The sequence below is a fragment of the Hyperoodon ampullatus genome (assembly GCF_949752795.1).
Source record: "Hyperoodon ampullatus genome assembly, chromosome: 13".
NCBI classification, from domain to species: domain Eukaryota; kingdom Metazoa; phylum Chordata; class Mammalia; order Artiodactyla; family Ziphiidae; genus Hyperoodon; species Hyperoodon ampullatus.
The window spans coordinates 51803175-51823480 of record NC_136926.1 but is presented as its reverse complement, the minus strand read 5'-3'; the positions used below and the strand labels follow the sequence as shown (position 1 = coordinate 51823480).

At 48.4% G+C, this 20306-nt stretch overlaps 1 protein-coding gene across 1 annotated transcript in view; it reads right to left on the bottom strand.

Moving 5' to 3' along the window:
* MOCOS (molybdenum cofactor sulfurase) overlaps nt 1–19120 on the bottom strand; it is a gene marked incomplete at its 5' end in the record, with an annotated part of 61777 nt that extends 42657 nt beyond the window's left edge. Inside the window, 7 exons of the mRNA XM_079717380.1 lie at nt 714–830; nt 6702–6901; nt 9841–9917; nt 13140–13784; nt 14662–14728; nt 16131–16220; nt 18979–19120. Coding sequence (XP_079573506.1) covers nt 714–830; nt 6702–6901; nt 9841–9917; nt 13140–13784; nt 14662–14728; nt 16131–16220; nt 18979–19120 — 1338 coding nt within the window. The remainder of the gene's footprint in view (nt 1–713; nt 831–6701; nt 6902–9840; nt 9918–13139; nt 13785–14661; nt 14729–16130; nt 16221–18978) is intronic.
* Nucleotides 19121–20306: the final 1186 nt, after the last annotated feature.

Genomic DNA, 20306 nt, shown 5'->3' with positions numbered 1-20306 from the left:
ACCTTCGTCCCCTGCATTGTAAGGTGGATTCTTTATCACTGGACCACCAGGGAAGTACCCCCCTCCTTTTAAAATAAAACATTGTTCACAGTTGGTTGGGATTTAATATATTCAATATTTAGTGGCAACCAAAAGAAACTTAAGTTAGAAACTATTCTGATATAAATAAGGGCTCTTTTCCACTCAACCCATTCTTATGAAATGGTTCAAAACAGGCTGTACCTTGAACTGACAAACCTCAGCCCAGAGGAGAGACAGGAAGAGAGGGGACCCAAGAAATGCCAAATGCCCCGTAGAAGAGTTCCTCTCCCCACCCAACCCAGACATGAGCTACCTCCTGCTTGGAGATTTCACTCTGGCAGGACCGAACTAGCTAAGGGCCCTCTGCATGTACAAGCACATTTTCACATTTGCTTACCCCCTGTTAAAAGCCCTCTTCTGGAAAAACAAACAAACAAAAAAAAACCAAAACCCTCTTCTGCCTCTAAATATTTGCCCTCAAACTAAAAAATGACTGCCAGAGAGATACTATCTTGAACTGTTTTCTATTTTTATTGACCCCTTTTTCTTTACACATTCACAGGGTGGGCTCAGAGAAATGAGCTCGCAGATCCAGCCCCGACCCCAGACACACGACCAGCCTCTAATGAAGTTAGAGGCACCACCATTGGGGTTTGCTGGCCAGCGTTTGGACCACACAGTCCAGTACCAACCTGAAGATGCTTCTTGACCATCTCATCACTTATCCCCAGGTGCCTCTGGCAGGCCCCAGTGTTACAGAAGCAGCCGGTTCGTACGTGGATGTTGTGAAGACTGGCCATTTTATCCACCTGCGGGTTTAATATATGACATGGAACCAGTGTTAGGAGTGTCCAGTTTTACTCTGATTGCCTGGGAAGGAGTTTCAGATCCATACTTGGACCTCTCTTTCTTAACAGTAAAATGAAAATATGAGCTTGGAATTTTGCTCTAAAGTGCCATGATCTATCGTGGGTTTACTAAACACATTTTATAAAATGTTACTGATAATTAAATCTTATCCAGTTGGGTTATAAACATATGCCTGAGAAAAGTGAAAGATATCAAATTCACACCAAACTCCAAGTTAAGAGCTCACATGTAAAACAAACAATCTGATTTCTTAAGTGAGCAGACATTTTTCCAAAGAAGACATACAAATGCCCAACAGGTACATGAAAAGGTACTCAATATCACTAATTGTTAGGAAAATGTAAATCAAAACTGCAATGACATCAGCTCTCAAATATCTAATAGCTAGCATCTAATATCACACCTGTTAGAACAGCTATTATCAGAAAGACAACAAATAACAGGAGGTGGAGAGAATGTGGAGAAAAGGGAACCCTCGTGCACTGCTGGTGGGAATGTAAACTGGTGAGGAACTATGGAAAACAGTATGGAGGTTCCTTAAAAAATTTTAAATAGAACGAATTGCTGGAACTTTGATCCAGCAATTCTACCTCTGGGTATTTATCCGAAGGAAATGAAATCACTGTCTTGAAAAGATATCTGCACCCCCATGTTCATTACAGTATTTGCACTAGCCAAGACATGGAAACAACTTAAGTATCCATCAAAGGATGAATGGATAAAAAATATGTGATTTATAAATATTATTATTCAGCTATAAAAAAGGAAATCCTGCCATCTGTGACTACATGGATGGACCTTGAGGGCATTATGCTAAGTCATAATGAAATATGCTAAGTCATAATGAAAACTGCTAAGAAATAAGTCAGACAAAGACAAATACTGTATGATCTCACCTACATGTGGAATCAAATCAAAATTCATAGATACTGAGAGCAGACTGGTGACTGCCAGAGGCAAGGGATGGGGGTCATGAAGGTGGTCAAAAGATACAAACTTCTAGTTATAAGATAAATAAGTCCTGGGGATGTAATGTACAGCATGGTGACTATAGTTAACAACACTGTATCGCACATGTAAAAGTTGCTGAGAGAGTAAGTCCTGAAAGTTGTCATCACAAGACAAAAAATTTGTAACTATGTGTGGCGATGGGTGTTAACTAAACCTGTAGTAATCATTTCACAATATACATATATATCGAATCACTGCACTGTACACCTAAAACTAATACAATGTTATACATCAGTTATATCTCAATTGTTTAAAATTTTTTTTAATAAATTAATCTTTGAAAAAAGAGCCCACATGTTTCAAGGGAGATTCACAAAAATAAAATCTGAGGGCGGCTGGGACGTGGGGCAGCTCCTTGGCATCCTCTGCTACCGGGTAGATTCCCAGAGCAGGACTTAGCAGAGCTACCAGTCAGAGCAGCTCTGTCTCAGCTCCCAGCCCAGGCTGCAAACATTACTGTGTTGACACTGTGTGTTATCGATTTGTTTTCATAATGTCTCCAACTTTGGGTTGAAGCACAGAACTAACTGCTATTCAATCCAGAAGTTCCAAGGCTCTTTCCTGTCCCCTGGAAGCTAGACAGGTGATTTGTAGTCACAAGGCTCAAAGGTGAGCTGGCACGAGGGATGTTTATCCCAGCTCCTCTGTTTGTGGGTCCAGGGCTCCATTCCCCCAAGGACCTGGGGGCCCAGTGAGGGTCCTCAGCCCTGGTGACTCAGGTTAAACTTGGGGGAGTGCCCTAAATGCATTCAAGGAAACAAACACATCTTGCCCAGTCAGAGAAGCCTTTGAAACTTTTCTCCCTGGGAAGTACAGGTGGGGGACACAGACACAGGTCACCACGTGGTCAGCCTGGCCTCCCCGCTAGGCAAGCACAGCGGTGTTACCTCCCACACACCCTTATGGGGACCACACTGTCTTCCCTTTAGCCGTCTCCCCTGGACGGTCAGAGTGAAAAGAAGCCACCTCTGCTGGTGAAATCCAGGAGTTCCCTGCTCTCTGAGGTGAGACCTGGTGGCACCACTGGGTCTGGCCTACCCCACCTCCAGTATCAGGTGGTCTCCATTCAAGGGGCAGCTCCTAGGAAAGCCCCTCACTCCCCGACCCCAACTCCCGCCAAGCTGAATGAGAAGTCTCCCCCACCCACCCCGTATTCACTATTCCAGCTACCACAGCCACAAAACAAGCCACCCAAACTTGGCGACCTAAAACAATAACCATTTTATTGTGCTCATGGCTACAGGGGGGTCAGGAATTCAGAAAGGCCCCAGAGGAGGTGGCTTGTCTGAGCTGGGAAGACTAGAAGGCTGGGAGTGACATGACATCTGGGGTTGGAATCACCTGGAGACACAGTTTCTTATGTATGTGTCTGGCCTCCAAGCCAGAAGGGCTCAAAGAAGACAGTCACCATTATGCCTGCTTTTGGCTTCCTCACAGCATGGCCGCTCAGTGTAAAACTCCTTACACAGTAACTCGAGGCTCCAAAAGTGAATGCCCCAGGGAGCAATGCTGATGCTGCATGGCCTTTTCTGACCCAGCCTCCAAAGCCAAGCAGTGTCACCTTCTATAGCATTCTGTTGGTTATGAGTGAGTCATAGACCTGCCAAGATTCTAAGGGGAAGAGACAGGGACCCCACCTAGAAGAGCATGTGGGTGGAAGAGGCTGTTTTGGCCACGCTTACCCTTCATACTAATTTCTCATCACAACTTCATCTCCTCTCACCCTGAGACCTTTGGAATCCCACACAGGCTTGGCCAGTGCCCAGCCAGGTGAAGGAGTTGGCTGCTGGGGCAGGATGAGTGCTGCATCCAGGGAGGGTGAGAAACTGGCCTGACCACAGTGCAATAGAGCACTTGCTCACACCAGCTCAGTGCTTAGGGGCTGTGTATTGTAACTCATTTAATCCTCGTAAAAACCTATCAGCAGGGAAGATTGTTACCCCCATTTTACGGAGACTTGGGGAGCTTACATTAACTGACCCAAGCTCCCAGAGTCAGCAAGAGGCAGTCCAAATCTGAACCCACCCACTTAACCACTGGGTAGACTGACTTCCAACAGAGGGGAGAATGAAATTCGGAGACCTGGATGTCAAAAACAAGAACCCAAAATCTTCTCACAGAAGGCTCAATTCTTTCACACATCCCTTAAAAAAGAGACAGCCAGACCCAGCCATGACGCCATCTGATCTTTCCGAAGGCACCCCAAATCCCTGTGGAATTCCCACATGTGAAGGAGCCCAGGAAAACCCAAGATTCTCCTGGGCCAGCACAGCTGGCCATGCCTCAGCCTCGGCCTCCACTCATAGGATGAGCTTCCTCTACAAAGGCACAGAGGGAGAAACTCATCCTGTGTGATGCCTTTGAGAATGAAGGTCCTGGTGAAGTCAGCCAGGCACCCAGATAGGCTCCCTGAGTGGGAGGGGGAGTCTTTCTCTTGAGGCTTCTCTGGGCAAATGGGAGGGGAGGTTCTTTTACCGCTGCTTGGGCCAAGCAGAACCCTGTGGGCCCACCATCCCCCCGCCAAGTACAAAGGCTGCCTCTTATTTGTAGAAAAGCTGAAGTCTCCCAGGCCTCCCAGAGTCACAAAAGAAAAGGCTTGAGCAGTTAATGATTAGCGCAAGAAAGTCACAGACTCTGTGTCTGATGAAAGAATGGGATTAATGCTATTGCTTGTAATAATCTATACCTTTGTGGGCATAGGAATAACTGTAGCTTGCTCTGCCCATATATGTGAGCGGGCAACTAAAATTGTCAGCAAAGAGATGCTACAGACCCATGTCGACATCTTTCACTCTAAGATCTCGACACCTTCTCTCAGCATGAAGCAGTTACAGAAGATGGATCTTCACTCCTATTCCCATAGAAATGTAATGATGTCTGATAGTGGGGATTTGTAAGCAGCTCTTTTGCCCCTTTTCTGTTTGTTCATTTCTGTTTTCCTCAGACAGACCTTAATTGTAAAAATGAGATCACTAGGTAACATTTAACCTAACTCCGGACTTCTGCTCTACTGAATGTACACAATGCCTTGCTTAACCGGTTGATTCCTTTCCTGGATTAAAAGGAGTAAGAATGAAGAATTAAGTAGTTAAAGAATGACTGACTCTCTAATTAAGTAGTTAAAGAATAACAGCTTCCCTGTTAGCAAATTTGCAGGTGGACAACAGGGACAAGAGAACATCCAATTGCAGGTGGACCATGAGGGCAAGACAGTACCAAATGAAGATCAGAAGTCAATGGGAAAATGATGAAGAATCTGATCTCCTACCTTAATGATTAACTGAGACTGCTTCCCCTTTTTCCCTTTAAAAATTGTCATGGCCGAGCAGAATCTTCAGAGCTGGTCTCCGGACATGAGTCCACTTTCTCCCCAGATTGCTAGTTTTTCTGAATAAAGCACCTTTCCTTTCTACTGACACTTGCCCCTCGATTATTGGCTTTTGAGTGGTGAGCAACCCAACCTGAGTTTGGTAACATGCCTGCCACAGCACACTTCATGGTCGCTTGTCTGCCCTCCTCCACACCCCTGAAAAAATTCACGTATTTTAGGTTCGAGAGCAAAACTTATTGTACCAATAACCTAGAATAACATATTTGAGAAGGCAAACCTTTGGCCGTGATGCATTTCCCACCACCCCTCAGAAGCATTTAAAATTGTCTGCTTCTGAGTGGCACTGGGCTGTGTAAGTGAGGGGCAGTGTGGGCTGGGGTCTTCACAGTCAACTCACCCAAGAGACAGCTTATGGTTGTAGAGTGTTGGTCCCTGGACACCAGTGAGAATCAACATTTCCCCTAGAGAATATTTCTCAAGTTGGTTCCTCAGAAAGTTTATGGCTATTCAGAAGTGGGAACAGGATTCCTTGAGAAATGGATTTTGTTTGAGAAATTCCGGGTTTGACAAAGGTGTACGGAGATAGTGGCTTTCAAGGGAAGACAAGCACTATCTTCCAAACTTATGTGATGATCAAATCTGCTCCTCACAGCAGTTCTAGAAACCCGGGCTCTGAGAAGGGCCTTGGGCTCCCCATGCCCAGTGTGTGACAGCCCATCTGCTGACCACCTAGTGCCATGTCTGAGGCCTCAGTGTGACTCTAGATTTCTTAATGTACTGGGCAGTGACCAGCTTATTCAACTGTGGTAAGGATCCAAGCAGTTCCCAAACCTGAATTGTTTTCATGGGAAAATACATACAAAGGGTATATCTACAGAAACTATTTTATAACCAATCTACCAAATCCTTTGAACTCATAATATGGATGAACTATGGCAGACATAAGGGCTTTTGTGCTACTAAGAACATCATTCCTACTTCATTAAAAAAGAAAGAGTTATGAGTTCCAAGCAACATGCAAACAAATGGTGGTAAGAGGCCCAGAATTTTGTGTAACACTATGATATGGTCTGATGTATCAGTGGGGCTACCAAGCTGTTTGTACTTGAAATGACATCAGACAGGCTGTTCTGTCTACACTAATTTAGGGTGTCTTCCCTTGCTGGCAAGCTTCAGCTGTACCCTCCCAGTGCCATCAGAGACTCGATCTCTCTCTTCCCATTTGAAATTGATCACCTGTGGCTAAAAAAGGAGGGCTGAAGAACTAAATAGCCGTGCTTGTTAGAACAAGAGTAAAGAGCCTCTAAGGAAGGACCAGTGGCCTCTCCAACAGTGCACAGGATTCATCATGGCTATTGCAAGGGCCCAGAGGCCTTGACTGCAAATTTCAGGGCTCAGAAAGGCTTCAGAACTCCCGACAAGAGTGATTCTGTTGTGAACAGGTCAGCAAGATGAAACAAAAACCCACCTGGGAGTAACCAATGATGTTCCCATTGTCATCGAGCATGTTGAAGCTGATGACCGGACCCTGAACCTCTGGGCTGCTGAACTCAGAGTCGCTGTATATCTGCACGACAGGGGCTCCATTGGGGTACCGAAGGGTGGACAGGGCAGCGTAGGTGTACTGAGCCAGGGTAAAGGTGTGCTGCCTGATGTTCTCCATTCCACCTCAAAACAGTTATGAAAACAAAAGGGGATCATGAACTTTATGTAAAATTCACTATCTCATTTTTAAGAAAATGAGATCATTATAACTGGCAAACTTGGACCTCATATTAATGATTTTAAATACTTGTAAATAGTTCATGGTACTGCCCACATGATAAATGATTAGGTCATTGGTACTGAACGACAGTTTACCACTGCTGCTTCTGTGGAATTTTTCCATAGGAATTGTTGTTGTCATCTTCATTTTTTTTTTTTCCAGCTTTTTGCACTTTAATGTGTAATACTCGAGGTGCAAGAAAACTGCATCTAACATTGTCATAAGTCAAAGAAATCAGATCAGTCATCAAGGGCTCCAGAGTGAACAGCATCTTCATAACCTCCATGTTTATCGTCTTTGCTTTCTGGGTATAATTTAATAAGATCATCAATTTGAAGAATGGTGATTGCAGCTTCAGTTGCAACTTTCAAACTCTTAACTTTAACTATGGTTGGTTCAAACACCCCTGCTTCTTTGTTGTCTCGGGGTTTACCATGGACCAAGTCAAGGCCAATCCATTTTAGATTTTTGCATTCTGGGTTAACTTGAGCCTCATTATGAAAAGCTCTTAATTTTGCAACCAGATCTGTGGAGTCATGGGCAGCATTAACTGCAAGAGTACTAGGAATAACAAGAAGAGATCTTCCAAACGCGGCAATAGCAAGCTGTTCCCGGGAGCCCGTGCTGGTGCGTAGTTTTTAAGGTGTATGGAAAGGGATGCTTCTACAGCATCCTCACCCAGAGCCACAGATTTCGACTCCAAAACTCTTCACTACACAAAGAGCATCATGTAAAGAGCGCTCCACCTCGTCACACATGAAATCATTTGCCCCACGTAAGATGACTGATGCAGAGGTATGAGCCTTAGTGCTGTTTTAAAAACAATGAAATTCTTAAATCAATGCTTTAATAAGTCCATGCAGAAATTCACTCTAAGTGCCTTGAAATCCTGCTTACACAGGACATTTAGACATGGAAGCAATGTCTAGACCATGGAGAAGAGATGAAATGGTTACTTCACCTCAATTTACAATGGCCCAACATTATTTTACCCCATGCATATAACTGCTTATATCATTGAAAGACTATAGCAGCCAATAAATGGGAAGTCATCTTCCTTTAAAAAAAAAAATGTTACTTAAGCATTCAGATAATTTAGACCCTTTGGTAACAGATTGCAAAAATGTACAATTTTGTCTTTAAATGTATCTCTTTTTTGCTGTTGCTGTTTGTTTTCGTTAATGTTTAAATCTTTTTTTTTTTTTTTAGTTTCTTGGCCACACCGCACAGCATGCAGGATCCTAGTTCCCCGACCAGGGATCAAACCTGCACCCCCTGCAGTGGAAGCTCTGCATCCCAACCACTGGAGCGCCAGGAAAGTTCCCTAAATCATTTTAACATTATACAAAGCAGTTAAGGATACTTGCTATAACATGGATGAACCCTGAAAACATTATGCAAAGTGAAATAAGCCAGACACAAAAGGACAAATATTTTATTATTCCTCTTATGTAAGGTGCCTAGAATAGGCAAATTCATAGAAACAGAAAGGGGAATGGAAGTTACTAGGGGCTGGGGGAGGGGAAATGGGGAGTTACTGTTTTTTCAGTTTGGGATGATGAAAGTCCTGGAGAAGGATAGTGGCGATGGCTGCTCAACGATGTGAATATACTTAATGCCACTGAATTGAATATTTTAAAATGGCCAAACTGGTACATTTTATGTTATATAGATTTCACCACATTTTTTTCTACAAAAGAGCCTAATTAAGTAGGAAAAATCAGGGTTTGCCTTACTGTGGGGCTGATATTGTCAATCTGCCTTCAGAGGTGCCCCTGGCTCTGTCGGACCCTCTCACTTGTGGTTTGGATACATTGCTAGTATCTGTCCTTGAGAAAGTGCTCATTTCTCAATGTCTATCTTGATCATCTCCTCTTTGTCTGGATGATGCCCACTCACCTCCCTGCATTACTGTCACGACAGCCCTCCTATGAATTCTGTCTGCCTGTAGTTTTAGGCTTAGGCTAAGGACCTAAGGGTCCCCTTATTATGACGAGAGAGAGAGAGAGAGAGAGGAAGGGCTGCCTAACTGCTAAGCCGCATCCCTGGTTCACCATAACCCCATACCCATGTGGACGGTACAAGCAGTGTCACCCCGTTCTAGAAGCTTAGTCTCTGAAATGAGCATCCAGAGTGCAGCAGGAGTGAGGAGTCATGGCTCACCAGACAGAGGTTCTTCCAGCCTTGTGCCTTGTGCCAAGCCCCATAAGATGGGAAGTGGCATCCATCTGTGTGTTAGCCTGTGGAGAATGTCCCCCACCTGCTCACACACCCCAAGCACTTGTCAGGAAAGAAAACATGTATCATTGCAAAGCCTGGCAGAAGAGATAGTGTTTGGGGACTCAGGGTTAGGCGTTAGCATTGCCTGGGTTTAAACCCTAGCCCTCCCAGGTCCCAGCTCCCTGGTTCTGGGGAAGTCATTCAACCTCTCTGAGCATAAGCTCCTTCGTGGGCAAAAGGGGCTCGTCACAAAGCTCCCCTGTGGGAAGACCCAGCAAGGTAAGAGCTAAATAAGGTCTCAGGATCTGTAAGCATTCCCAGTGCAGGGACAAAGGAGGGCTCCTCTGCGTCTGTGAGGTTATTAATCTCTGGATTTGGAATGTCTCTCACTTGTTAAAATGTTCTTTTAACCGACCAAGAAAAGGTCCAGTTTCTTGCTCTTGCCTCAGAAGTCATTTCTGCAAGTTCTTTAGAATCAGCTTCATCTGCATCAGTGCAGAGCTGCCATGCGCCGGTCACCTGCACAGACTCTCTCCTTATCTGAATCCCACCCAGGCCAGGGCTCCCTCAAGGACACCGGCAACAGGAAGCAAATTCCACACAGATAAAGAGGTCCACTGACCTGTGAGGCGCTCTAAGACATCGAATCCATGTTTTAGCGCTATCACGTCAAGGAAGGAGATGGTGCCATCTTCAAACCTGTAATGGTGGTGAGGGGGATGAGGTCAAGCTGTGGCTAACTCCTCCGTGTGCGTTTCGTGTATGTGACAACCAGGCTTTGACTCTAGCCTTAGCCGTAATCTATGGAGACCTTGCCTCTGCTGCCTCATACAACGCTGCTCTCCCCTCTCCTCCTCAAGACAGAGGGCCATGCACACCGAGACACGCGGGCTGCCTCTGGCCCTGACCTGGTCTGCAGCTTACTTGGGATGGGCTGGCAGTAGTGATAAAGGGCCCTGAAAGTCAGTCACCACCTTGGAAGACTTCAGACTTGACAAAACCTCAAGTGCTGTGGGCTCTGGAAATGCTGCCCTTGACCCCAAGAGAGCACCACTGACAGGGCATCAATCCAGTCAGATCAATTGTGCAGCCGTGAGGTTCTTAACAAGAGTCTATGATTCCGAAGTCTATAGGACCACAGCTATTATAAGCCTCTCGATAAACTTCCTGACTATCATTATAATTATGTTTGCATTTTATAATTATTCATTTAGACAAAATCCTCATCAAATCTTTATTGTTCGTGTACTGCATGCCGGCACTGTTCTAGGTGCTAAGGATACAGCAGTTAACGTGACAGGTAGGATCCCTGCCTTCACAGGGCACAGAAACAAGGAGTAACGAACAGCAAACATGCAGGAAAGCCAAATAAGCATCAAGCCAGGGGGTGACAAGTGCAATGAAGTTGCCTAAGCAGGAGGGCTGGGGGCTGCTTTAGCTGAGATGGTCAGGGGAAGTCCTCTATGAGGGAGATCATTCGAGCAGAGACCCAGTGGAATTAAGGGAGTGAAGGAAACTTTTCATTTTTGAAACAGTTTTGGAGGGAAACAGAGTTCCAGGGAGAGGGTGCAGCAAAGGCCCTGAGCAGGTAGAGCCAGAACAGCAAGGAGGTCAGTGAGGCCAGGAGCCAGAGAGCAAGGCGGAGGGTGGTAGGAGAGCACGTCAAAGGGCTTCACCCTGGATGAGACGAGGGGCCGGAGGGCTCTGAGCAGAGAGGAGTGACGGGATGGGGCCTAGGTTTTGATAAAACGCCTCTGGCTGCTTCACTAGCGAGGGGGAAGCCTGGGGCACAGCGAGGAGTTTCCAGCAAGCATCCCACAAAGGGTGGTGACAAACAGCAGTCTTACGCAAGTTGAAGCTTTCAATGGAAATACCGTGTTTTGTATTTTAACACTGTAGGGATAAGAGTTGCTCAAAATATCATTACCGGAATGTTAATATCCTTATAAAACTAATGGTAATTAATAGATATCTAGAAGTAATAATGAATCAGTTGATAATTAATTGACCATTAATAAGTTAGTAACTAATGACTCCTTAATAAATTAAACATGGGGCTTCCCTGGTGGCGCAGTGGTTGAGAGTCCGCCTGCCGATGCAGGGGACACGGGTTCATGCCCCGGTCCGGGAAGATCCCACATGCCGCGGAGCGGCTGGGCCCATGAGCCATGGCCGCTGAGCCTGCGCGTCCGGAGCCTGTGCTCCGCAACGGAAGAGGCCGCAACAGTGAGAGGCCCGCGTACAGCAAAAAAATTAATTAAGTAAGTAATTAATTAATTAAACATGATTAGGCAATAATGGCTTCTGTTATTAACTGATCAATAATAAATAATTATTGATTGATCAATAATTAACAGACTCTTAGGAGAAAAGGGAGGTTTTTTTGTTTCCATCAGGGGTTGTTTCTCACTGGGTTATAAAACAGAAAAGATTAAGAACAGGGTTCAGATGTATGTTCAAGAAACATTTGAGTTCGGTATCAAATCTCAAACTCTAGTCCTAGGTTCACAAGAAAAATATGAGGCTTCTAATGGTAAATAAACACATTCAGCTTTCTGGGAATCTTGGTGCAGCACCTGCTATAAGGCGATTCACCCAAATTGAAGGCAAGAGGTCCGGCCCAGCCCAGCCCACTCAGGCCGTGCCTGTAATGAGCTGCCCCACTCCTCTAGGTCTTCAGGTGCCCCTACTGACTAAATAAAGTTTGGGTTGTCATTTTGTTCTGCCTTTAATTTACATGATGTTGTGCCTGTCATTCTTTTCTCACTTGGTTATATTATATGCTACGTTATCACACTTGGATTCAAAAGGTTTTACATTAGCTTTCCTGTTTTAGAATCACGCAACTATGGAGAAGTCCTAAATGAAAGAGACATCAGATAGCCTCACACCCTATTGATGCCATCTCAACCTTGGTACTTCACCTATATTAGCTCTAAAGAATTGTATCCTTTTAGAGATGCACTTTATAGAAAAAACATGAGGTGCAGAGGTCAAGTCACAGGCTCCTATTCCCACAAACAGTGTGCAGTGGAGCCAGGATTCACTCCCCAACGGTCCAGCTCCAGAACCTACACTCTGGACAAGGACTCTACTGCCGAGGCCATGCCCCTACCTGCAGAACCCTTGAGTCTGCACCTGGGTCTGCGGGGGATCTGAGCCACCTTCCCATACAGGCCCCGGGGCCTTCTCAGGCACCAGCAGAGTGACCAGCTCCTGGCCCCCATCTCATGGTATCTCCCACTGTTGGACCCAGCAGAACCCTGGGTCAGCTGCTATTTTCACCCTCTCATACCTTCAACCTTGTGGGCCCCAGCCACTGGTATCTGGGGGATTCCTGGGCATGAGCCACACTGCCTGCCCCTGCACCCTGAGAATGACACATAGACCAACAAACCCAGGCAAGGAGCTGCCAGCCCTCAAACTTCCTTGGTAACCCCTGGGAGGCTCACAGAGGCTGCTGTTAGCTGTGCCCCCAAGTCTGGTGGCCTCTGATTTAACTGGTTCCTCTTGCTGACTAGACACCAAGCTGAGCTAATACTAGTTGCTGAAATACAGCTATGCTGTCAACATGTATGCACACTTGTTCCAAATGGCACCATCCTTTTAAATCACTGCTTCAATTGCTGCCTCCTCATGTCAGTGCTGTGGCAAAAGGCCTGGGGCCCATCCTCCTTACTCCCTGGAAGGCCTTCATCTCTTCTGCTCGCAGCCCTTCCCTGCAGGCCCTCATCCTCCCACAGCTGTGGAGAAGCCCACACACAGGGCAGAGGTCACAGCCCCCTGTGGCAGCTCCAGCTGACCTCTGACTCCCGGATCTGGGCCCTGCCACCCAGCACCTCCCTTGCACCATCCTACAGGTGGCATAGGCCAGACCCGAGCCTTGCTGAGCTCTAGCGGCCACTCCCATCGCCGGGTTACCTTTCAGCCACCGACTCTCTGGGGATATAGAAGTCTTCTCCTGCAAGGTATGCAGCGGCCGTGCCTCCTCCAAAGTAGGTTTTCCTCAGCAGAGGAGCTGAGCGGCTATTCACCAGCAGGGCGCCCAGGCCGGTGGGGAAGCCAAAGATCTTATAGAAGGAGAGGGGGACAAAGTCGGCCTGGTGAACCGACAGGTCCAGAGGCGAGGTGCCCACGTAGGCAGCCGCATCCAGCAGCACGAACCACTTCCCAGGCCCGCCCACGGGGCGCATCCGCCCGGACTTGACCTCTTCTATCCAGGACAGGGGGTACCTGGCCCCGGAAAAGTTACTCTGAGCTGGGTAGCAGAAGAGATGCGGAGGCTGGCCGTTGGGGTCGCTGGCAGCGGTAGCATCCTGTTCTTCCGCCAGCCACATGTCCTCTGGCCTGACTGGGATGCAAGTGATGTTCATGGCCGCGGTGACCTCCCTCATGCCCACCACAGACGTGTGGCTGTCAGTGAGGTAACAGAAGCGACTCCCACTGCTTTCTGGGCCTGGGGGCACCCAAGGGAAAGCCTCTGCCACCAGTTTAAGAGCAGCTGTGCTCCCGGCCGTGAAAATCACAGTGTAGTCCTCTGGGGAGGTGTGGAAGTGTGCCAGGATCCTGGAAGAAGCACAGCATCAGGGAACTCCTTGGTTTCCCTCCAGTGTTAGATGTTTGGAGCTAGTTGTATTGCAACTAAATACGACATCTCTCTACCTTAAGAGCTAGGAAAAAGTCAGATAGGCATTGTCACATTGTGAAGTTAGGACCGGGGCAGAGGAAGTTGTGGGAAGAGATGGCAAATGGGTGCAAACCGGCAAAATCACCCAGCCTCCCAAATCCCCACCCCCAAATGGAGAAGACAAAAATCCACAACTACCTTAAACTCAGTTGAAAACACCCCTTCTTGGTCTACTGTCTGGCTCTATCATAACAAGTTTTCAATCATCAACTTGTTTGACATTGCTTTTAATACAGGCAACCCTATAGCAAAAGAGTATCATTTTCAAACTGGAAATAATTTGAAATTGTATAGATTCAAATATCTTTAGGTACCACCTAAATTATTTGCCAAAAACTAATTAATTTGCTATGTGCAAATATTAGCAAAGGGGGGAAAACTGCAAAAACAAGATGTCTAAATCTGAAATACAAAAAGAAAAAAAAACAGAGAAAGCGTATTTTTTTCTCCCTGAAAAGAAGACTTAGGAACCTGGGTCGCTCTGGCCCCCAGGAACTCTGGCACCAGCCCAGAGCCACACACAACAGCTTGGGCACCTCAGAGGTGTCTACCTGTGCTTCTGGTCGGCCCCGCTCTGTACCTGCCCAGGCTCACCTTCCTGTCCTCTGACCCTGATGGTTATCAGCGTGCATGTGTGGCCATTTAGCTGAATGTGATCTTCCTGAAACCAACTCAGAAGCTTTGTGGGATGTGGGCACGTGGTAGGAAGTCCATCCACCCACAGGTGTCACACAAGTTGGCGTCTCTGCTGCTCACCTGTAGCGCACCTGCTCCACCGTGTCATGGGTGAGCTTGCTGCTGATGTTCTGGCTGTGAGGATTACCTGGCAGGTTACAAAGACAAAGCGGTTGGGTCACTACTTATAGTCTCTCTCTTTTTTTTTTTTTTTTTGTGGTATGCGGGCCTCTCACTGTTGTGGCCTCTCCCGTTGCGGAGCACAGGCTCCGGACGCGCAGGCTCAGCGGCTATGGCTCACGGGCCCAGCCGCTCCGCGGCATGTGGGATCTTCCCGGACCGGGGCACGAACCCGTGTCCCCTGCATCGGCAGGCGGACTCTCAACCACTGTGCCACCAGGGAAGCCCTATAGTCTCTCCTTTTGTGTTCCTCCAAAATCGTCTCCCTCAGTTTCTCAAAATTTAAGCAAAAAAAATATCATAGGACCCGGCCTTCCCCAAGTTCCAAACAGTAAATTTAATCAGGGAAGTGAGAAAATGCAGAAAGAAAGGAAAAGTCAAGCAAGACAAAATAATAATGGTTAAGCCATTAAACAAAGTCAGGGACCTTTAGTTCCTCCTCAAGGGCTATAGATAATATTCTGGGCCATATCCTTTGAAGCATTTTATAGATACTAAAACCCATACCAGGCGGAAGAAGTGAACTGTATGCGGCCCCTCCCCAGTTCTCCATTCACATCTCCACCGCTCTCCTCCCCTCCCTGGTTCTGGGCTGGTTCCTGAAACCACTGCAGGGTCTTGGCTCATGCTGTTCCTTCTGCCTAATCTGCCCTCTCCTCTTTTCCGAGTGAATTCCTGCTCCTCCTCTAGCATCCGCCCCACTCCTGTAGAAGCTTTCTGTGACACTCACGCTGCCAACTCACCGTCACTCTGCAGATACAGACCCCCATAGCGCCCGGGGCCTTTTGGTCACAGCCCTTTGCTCAATTGATAATTTACTTTATTTACATTTTACACTACTTTACTTTTCTTTTTTTTTTTTCTTTTTAACATTTATTTGGTGATCACTTGATTGAGGTCTTCTCTTTACTAGACCATAGTCCATGAAGGCAGGGCCTGTATTTACTTTGTTCCCATTACAGCACCATGCCCCCAACACCAGAGTGGCTTAATAAACATTTACAGAGTGAACAAATGAATGAATGAATGAATGTTCCTCCTGCTGTCCCACCCTCTGCACTGTGCTGGTCCCACAGGGTCATCCCACCACCAAACACAGCACCCCGTGCCCTTCCTGCCACTGACCCCTTCTTCTGGAAGTAACCTGTGTGTCCCTGAGGCAGTCCCTCCCACCCAGCAGCACATGTGCTACAGGGACTGACCCTGGGTGCTTGCTTGCCTGACTCCCTCTCTCACGGGGCTTACTCAGCTTTGTGTGTTCAGCACTGCCCCCGCCTGCTAATGTGACATTTTATTAAGCATAGATATATTAGCTGAATGTAGTTGGCTAATGTTCAATGCAAAATCAGTTATGCTGTGTTTTTCTTTACCATAAACATTTTCCATGAGATCTTTAGTGAAGCTTGTAAGCTGGCTCTGGGGGAACAACGTGGCTCCTGAATGGTCAAGATAGACAGTTCCTGAAAGAAAACACAAAATAAAGCTGTGATTATTTTTCAGAGGTATTCCACTCATTTCAGCTAGATCTAGTTTGTGTGAACCTGACCAGTGCCCATATGATGTGTTTAGACATAACACCAGGCCACTGATTTCTCCCAGCCTCTTGATATGCATGCTCATTTTTTTTTTTTTTCTCGGTACGCGGGCCTCTCACTGTTGTGGCCTCTCCCGTTGCGGAGCACAGGCTCCGGACGCGCAGGCTCAGCGGCCATGGCTCACGGGCCCAGCCGCTCCGCGGCATGTGGGATCTTCCCGGACCGGGGCATGAACCCACGTCCCCTGCATCGGCAGGCAGACTCTCAACCACTGCACCACCAGGGAAGCCCTTCTGACACCTTTTGAGTTTGGTGCTATGTTAAATGTATTACCTAGCCAAAAAAATTAGTTTTAAAATAATGTTCTCATTTACTAAAGATTCAGAAATAGAAAGGTACCACATCAAAAGAAAGGCTTTTGTCCACCCAGCATCAGGGAGACGCTCATGGGGAGCATTAGTGTCATTATTAGAAGAAGTAGGCAAACGACCCCCAAACCAATCGGCATTAGGTCTTCAAGAAAGGGAATTCCAGGGTCTCTTCTGGCTCATGCACCTTCAGTTCTTGGTTCCATGCAGGGTGAGTGACCATCAGTCAGTACCCAGAGGCTTTAAGAACCACTTGAACCACAACTGTGTAATCAATATGCTCCCTTCACCAAAACAAGGACATTCCCATCCAATGGGTTATGCAAACTATTTCAGCACTTAAAGGTTAAGCATTTAATTATCCAGAGCAACCACTTAACCAGACAAATTCTCAAACCTGCAAGAAAACTTTGGGGGGGTGGGTAGGGGTCAGGGATAGAAAGAGGAGGTGAATCTTACGTTATTGTGGTTTGGTTTGCTTGTTTTTCCCTGCCCTCTTTCTGGTACATTTGTTTCTGTGTGAAAAAAGAGGGGGATATGTTCCTAGACTCCCAGCAGCGGGAAGGGTGAGTTTATAGTCCACAAAGTCTACTTCAACCATAATGTAGAGGAAATGCTGGGAAACTGTACTAGATAGATAGATAGATAGATAGATAGTAGATAGGTAGGTAGGTAGATAGATAATCACAGAACACTATCACAATTACAGTAGATGTTAAAAGGGAACTGAAGGCCAGCCTGGGATCCTGGCTATCACATCTAAACTTTACATTTGAGGAAAAGGGTGCTGTTCTCTGAGAGACAAGAATGAAACAAGGAGGGATCTACTTTCTACTTTCCCAGGGTAGTGTTGAGGGGAGAGGTCAGCCAATGATGGGTGTGAGGGATGAGAGCTGGAGGGGATTAGGGGATTAAGGAGGAGTGATGCTGAAATAATTACCTACTGTACAATAACAGCTTCTGGGATTTGCTTCAAAAGAATGGGGAGACTTTCTCAAGTCCTCGGCACCTGTGGTCTGAGAGAAAAGGAAAGAGAGAGAGAGAGAGAGAGAGCGAGCACTGTCTCCAGCAGGTGAATGGGCAACTAGGAAGATCGGGGAAAGGAGTGAAGAGAGGCCGCCAGAGGGCCCCTGTCTCCTCCCTTGAGCTTCCCTACTTAAGTACAGACGGGGCCACTCGAGGAGGAGGGCACAGCCCTTAAAGCTCCCAAAGGGGGAAAAAACAATCACGTTCCGGAACATGAGAAAATGACCCAAAGAGCTGAAGTCAGCTACCTGATAACTGAAACATAAATCATGGTTGCTGTTCTGCCACAAGCAGGCAAGCGGCACCAACTGTTCACCACGACAGAATAAATACACCTCAAATCCCAGTGTCCAGCGCCACGACCTGCCCACTTACCCGGCACCCCTCCCAGTTCAAACAGCTCGCCCTTCTAAGGCTTGGTGAAGCCCCTCACAGAAGGTTGCTGGAAAAGGATGAGTCCCGACCGGGTGCGGAACGCCCTCCCGCCCTGCAGCAGTGGGCTGGGAGGACCACTGGCCAGATCAAGCTTGTCTTCCAATTTAACCTGCCTGCTCCGCCTTGCGGAACTCGAAGGCACGATAAGATCCCGGTCCTCACATCCAATGTACTGGCTCGTCCTGTACTTAAAGTTCAAATTGCACGGTTTGCTAATTCTTCAGCTCCCCCAGCGAGCTGGACTTCCGAGGCATTGTTCTGCCTACACTAGTGAGGGAAATGAGACTTCGAAAATACAAACTGCTGGGAGTCACCCCAGCGGAGTCTGGAGCGCAGCCTCGGGAAGCTCCTGCACGGCGGCCGCAGCCCCTCGGCCCCCAACCCGCGCGCCCGCAGAGTCGCGGTCTCAACCCCGCGAGCTGGCCGCCCGTGCACCGCTCCCATCCCCGGGCAATCACCCGAACAGTCACGGCCGCCGGGCATTCCTGCATTTTGCAACCCCGGTTCCAGTTGGAACTTTAGAGCCGGGAGTCTCGTGGCAAGCGAAGGCAAAAAGAATCCTCAGCCCTATTCGCAGAGGGCGGAGACGGGTGGCAAAGGACCACTTTGGTCCCACATCCCTGGAAAGTCTAAGGAGCAAGAAGTCTTGGGGTTGCAGGTGGTACCTCAGGGAGCCGCGTCCACGAAGAGAGGTCGTGGACACATCCCTCCAGGTCTTTCGAGTCAAAATGGGTCCCTAATGAGGTAACGCCGCTCCCGCCGGGAGCAAAAGTTCCTTACACGTCGGTTCTAGAAACCGCGTGTCCCCCACGGCCTCCCGGCAGGCCCGGCGCAGCTGCCCCCGCCGGTCTCACCTGCCAGGCGGCCGAACTCGCGCGCCCGGAGCTCATGCAGGCTGCGCCGGCCGTACCCGTAGACGAGAGGCTGCGGGCTCGAGTCCAGGAACTGCGCAAAGGCCAGCAGCTCGGCCCCCGACTGCCCGGCCCCGCCAGCCATGACCCACGCCTGAGCGCCGCGCAGTCCAAGCGGGCTGCGCCGGGGAAGCGCCGAGGCCCGCCCTCCGCGACTCCGCCCCGCCGCGCCCCGGCCGCGCCTCCCGGCCAGCCAGTGGCACCGCGTCCCCGCCGAGGGGCGGCGCCTTTCCCGGATGGCCGGGCTTGCCCCGGGCGCGCTGACTCACGGAGTTTCACTGCTTTCTGCCCTTTTCCCACCTGGGGGCAGGGGGTGGGAGTGCCCGTGGTTGTCTCTTTTAACTGCTTTCCAACGGAGTCCACGAAGACACCCCCAGACCCTTGGAACACAAAGTTCTCGTTTACGGTACCACGGAGAGGCTGATGCAAGATGCAATGAATTGCTTTTTGCTGCTGGGCATCCTGGAACCTGGCGATCCTCCCCGCCGACTCTCCCTGGCCCGAGCCCAGAGCAGCGCCTGGGAGCCTCGCTCTCCGTGGAGGAACCCCAGTGTGCGGGGCGGGGCGTTTGCAAGGAGACTCCCCCAGTTGCTGATCCCCAGTGGGGCGTGTGCTGGGCGTTTCTGAGAATGTGGCTGAGCAAAAGGTGGAAGAGGAAAAAGATTGGGGACCGATGAGTTTGGTTAATAAGGTCGCGGCAGGTGGGCACCCTCGGGACCTGGTAGCTCCAGTGCGACCCAAGCAAAAGCACCTCCTCCGCTCCGCCAGGGGCCTGCATCCCAGGACACCATTGCCTCAAGTGTGGAGAGGCAGGCCAAACCCACGGGCGGGAATTGCCGGGCCCAGTGTGAGTGTGGAAGCGGGTGGGCAGGTGGGGGCCGGCTTCCAGGGATGGAGTGAAAGGTACTGGAGGCCCAGGAAAGGTGCCCGAGGTGAGGGGAGGGCTGTGCAGAACCCGCATCGGAGGGCGGCAAAGTCTGGAGGCTTAAGTGAGGACTCAGATTCGGGTCCTTGGGGACCCAAGGTGGGGCCCCAGGAATGGACCACTGGCTCTGTTGTAGGAAAAATGGGGCGTGAGAGAGTGGTCTTGGTCATATCCCAAGTCATATTCCTGGGGCAGACGGTGCAGATAAGAATTCAAGAGCTAGCCATAGTAAAGTGAAAGGTTTATTTAGACAGACATACACTCCGTACACAGTATGGTTCATCTCAGAAGGCGAGAGAGGTGCCAGGGAAATATGGGGTGTTTAGTTTTTATGGGCTGGGTAATT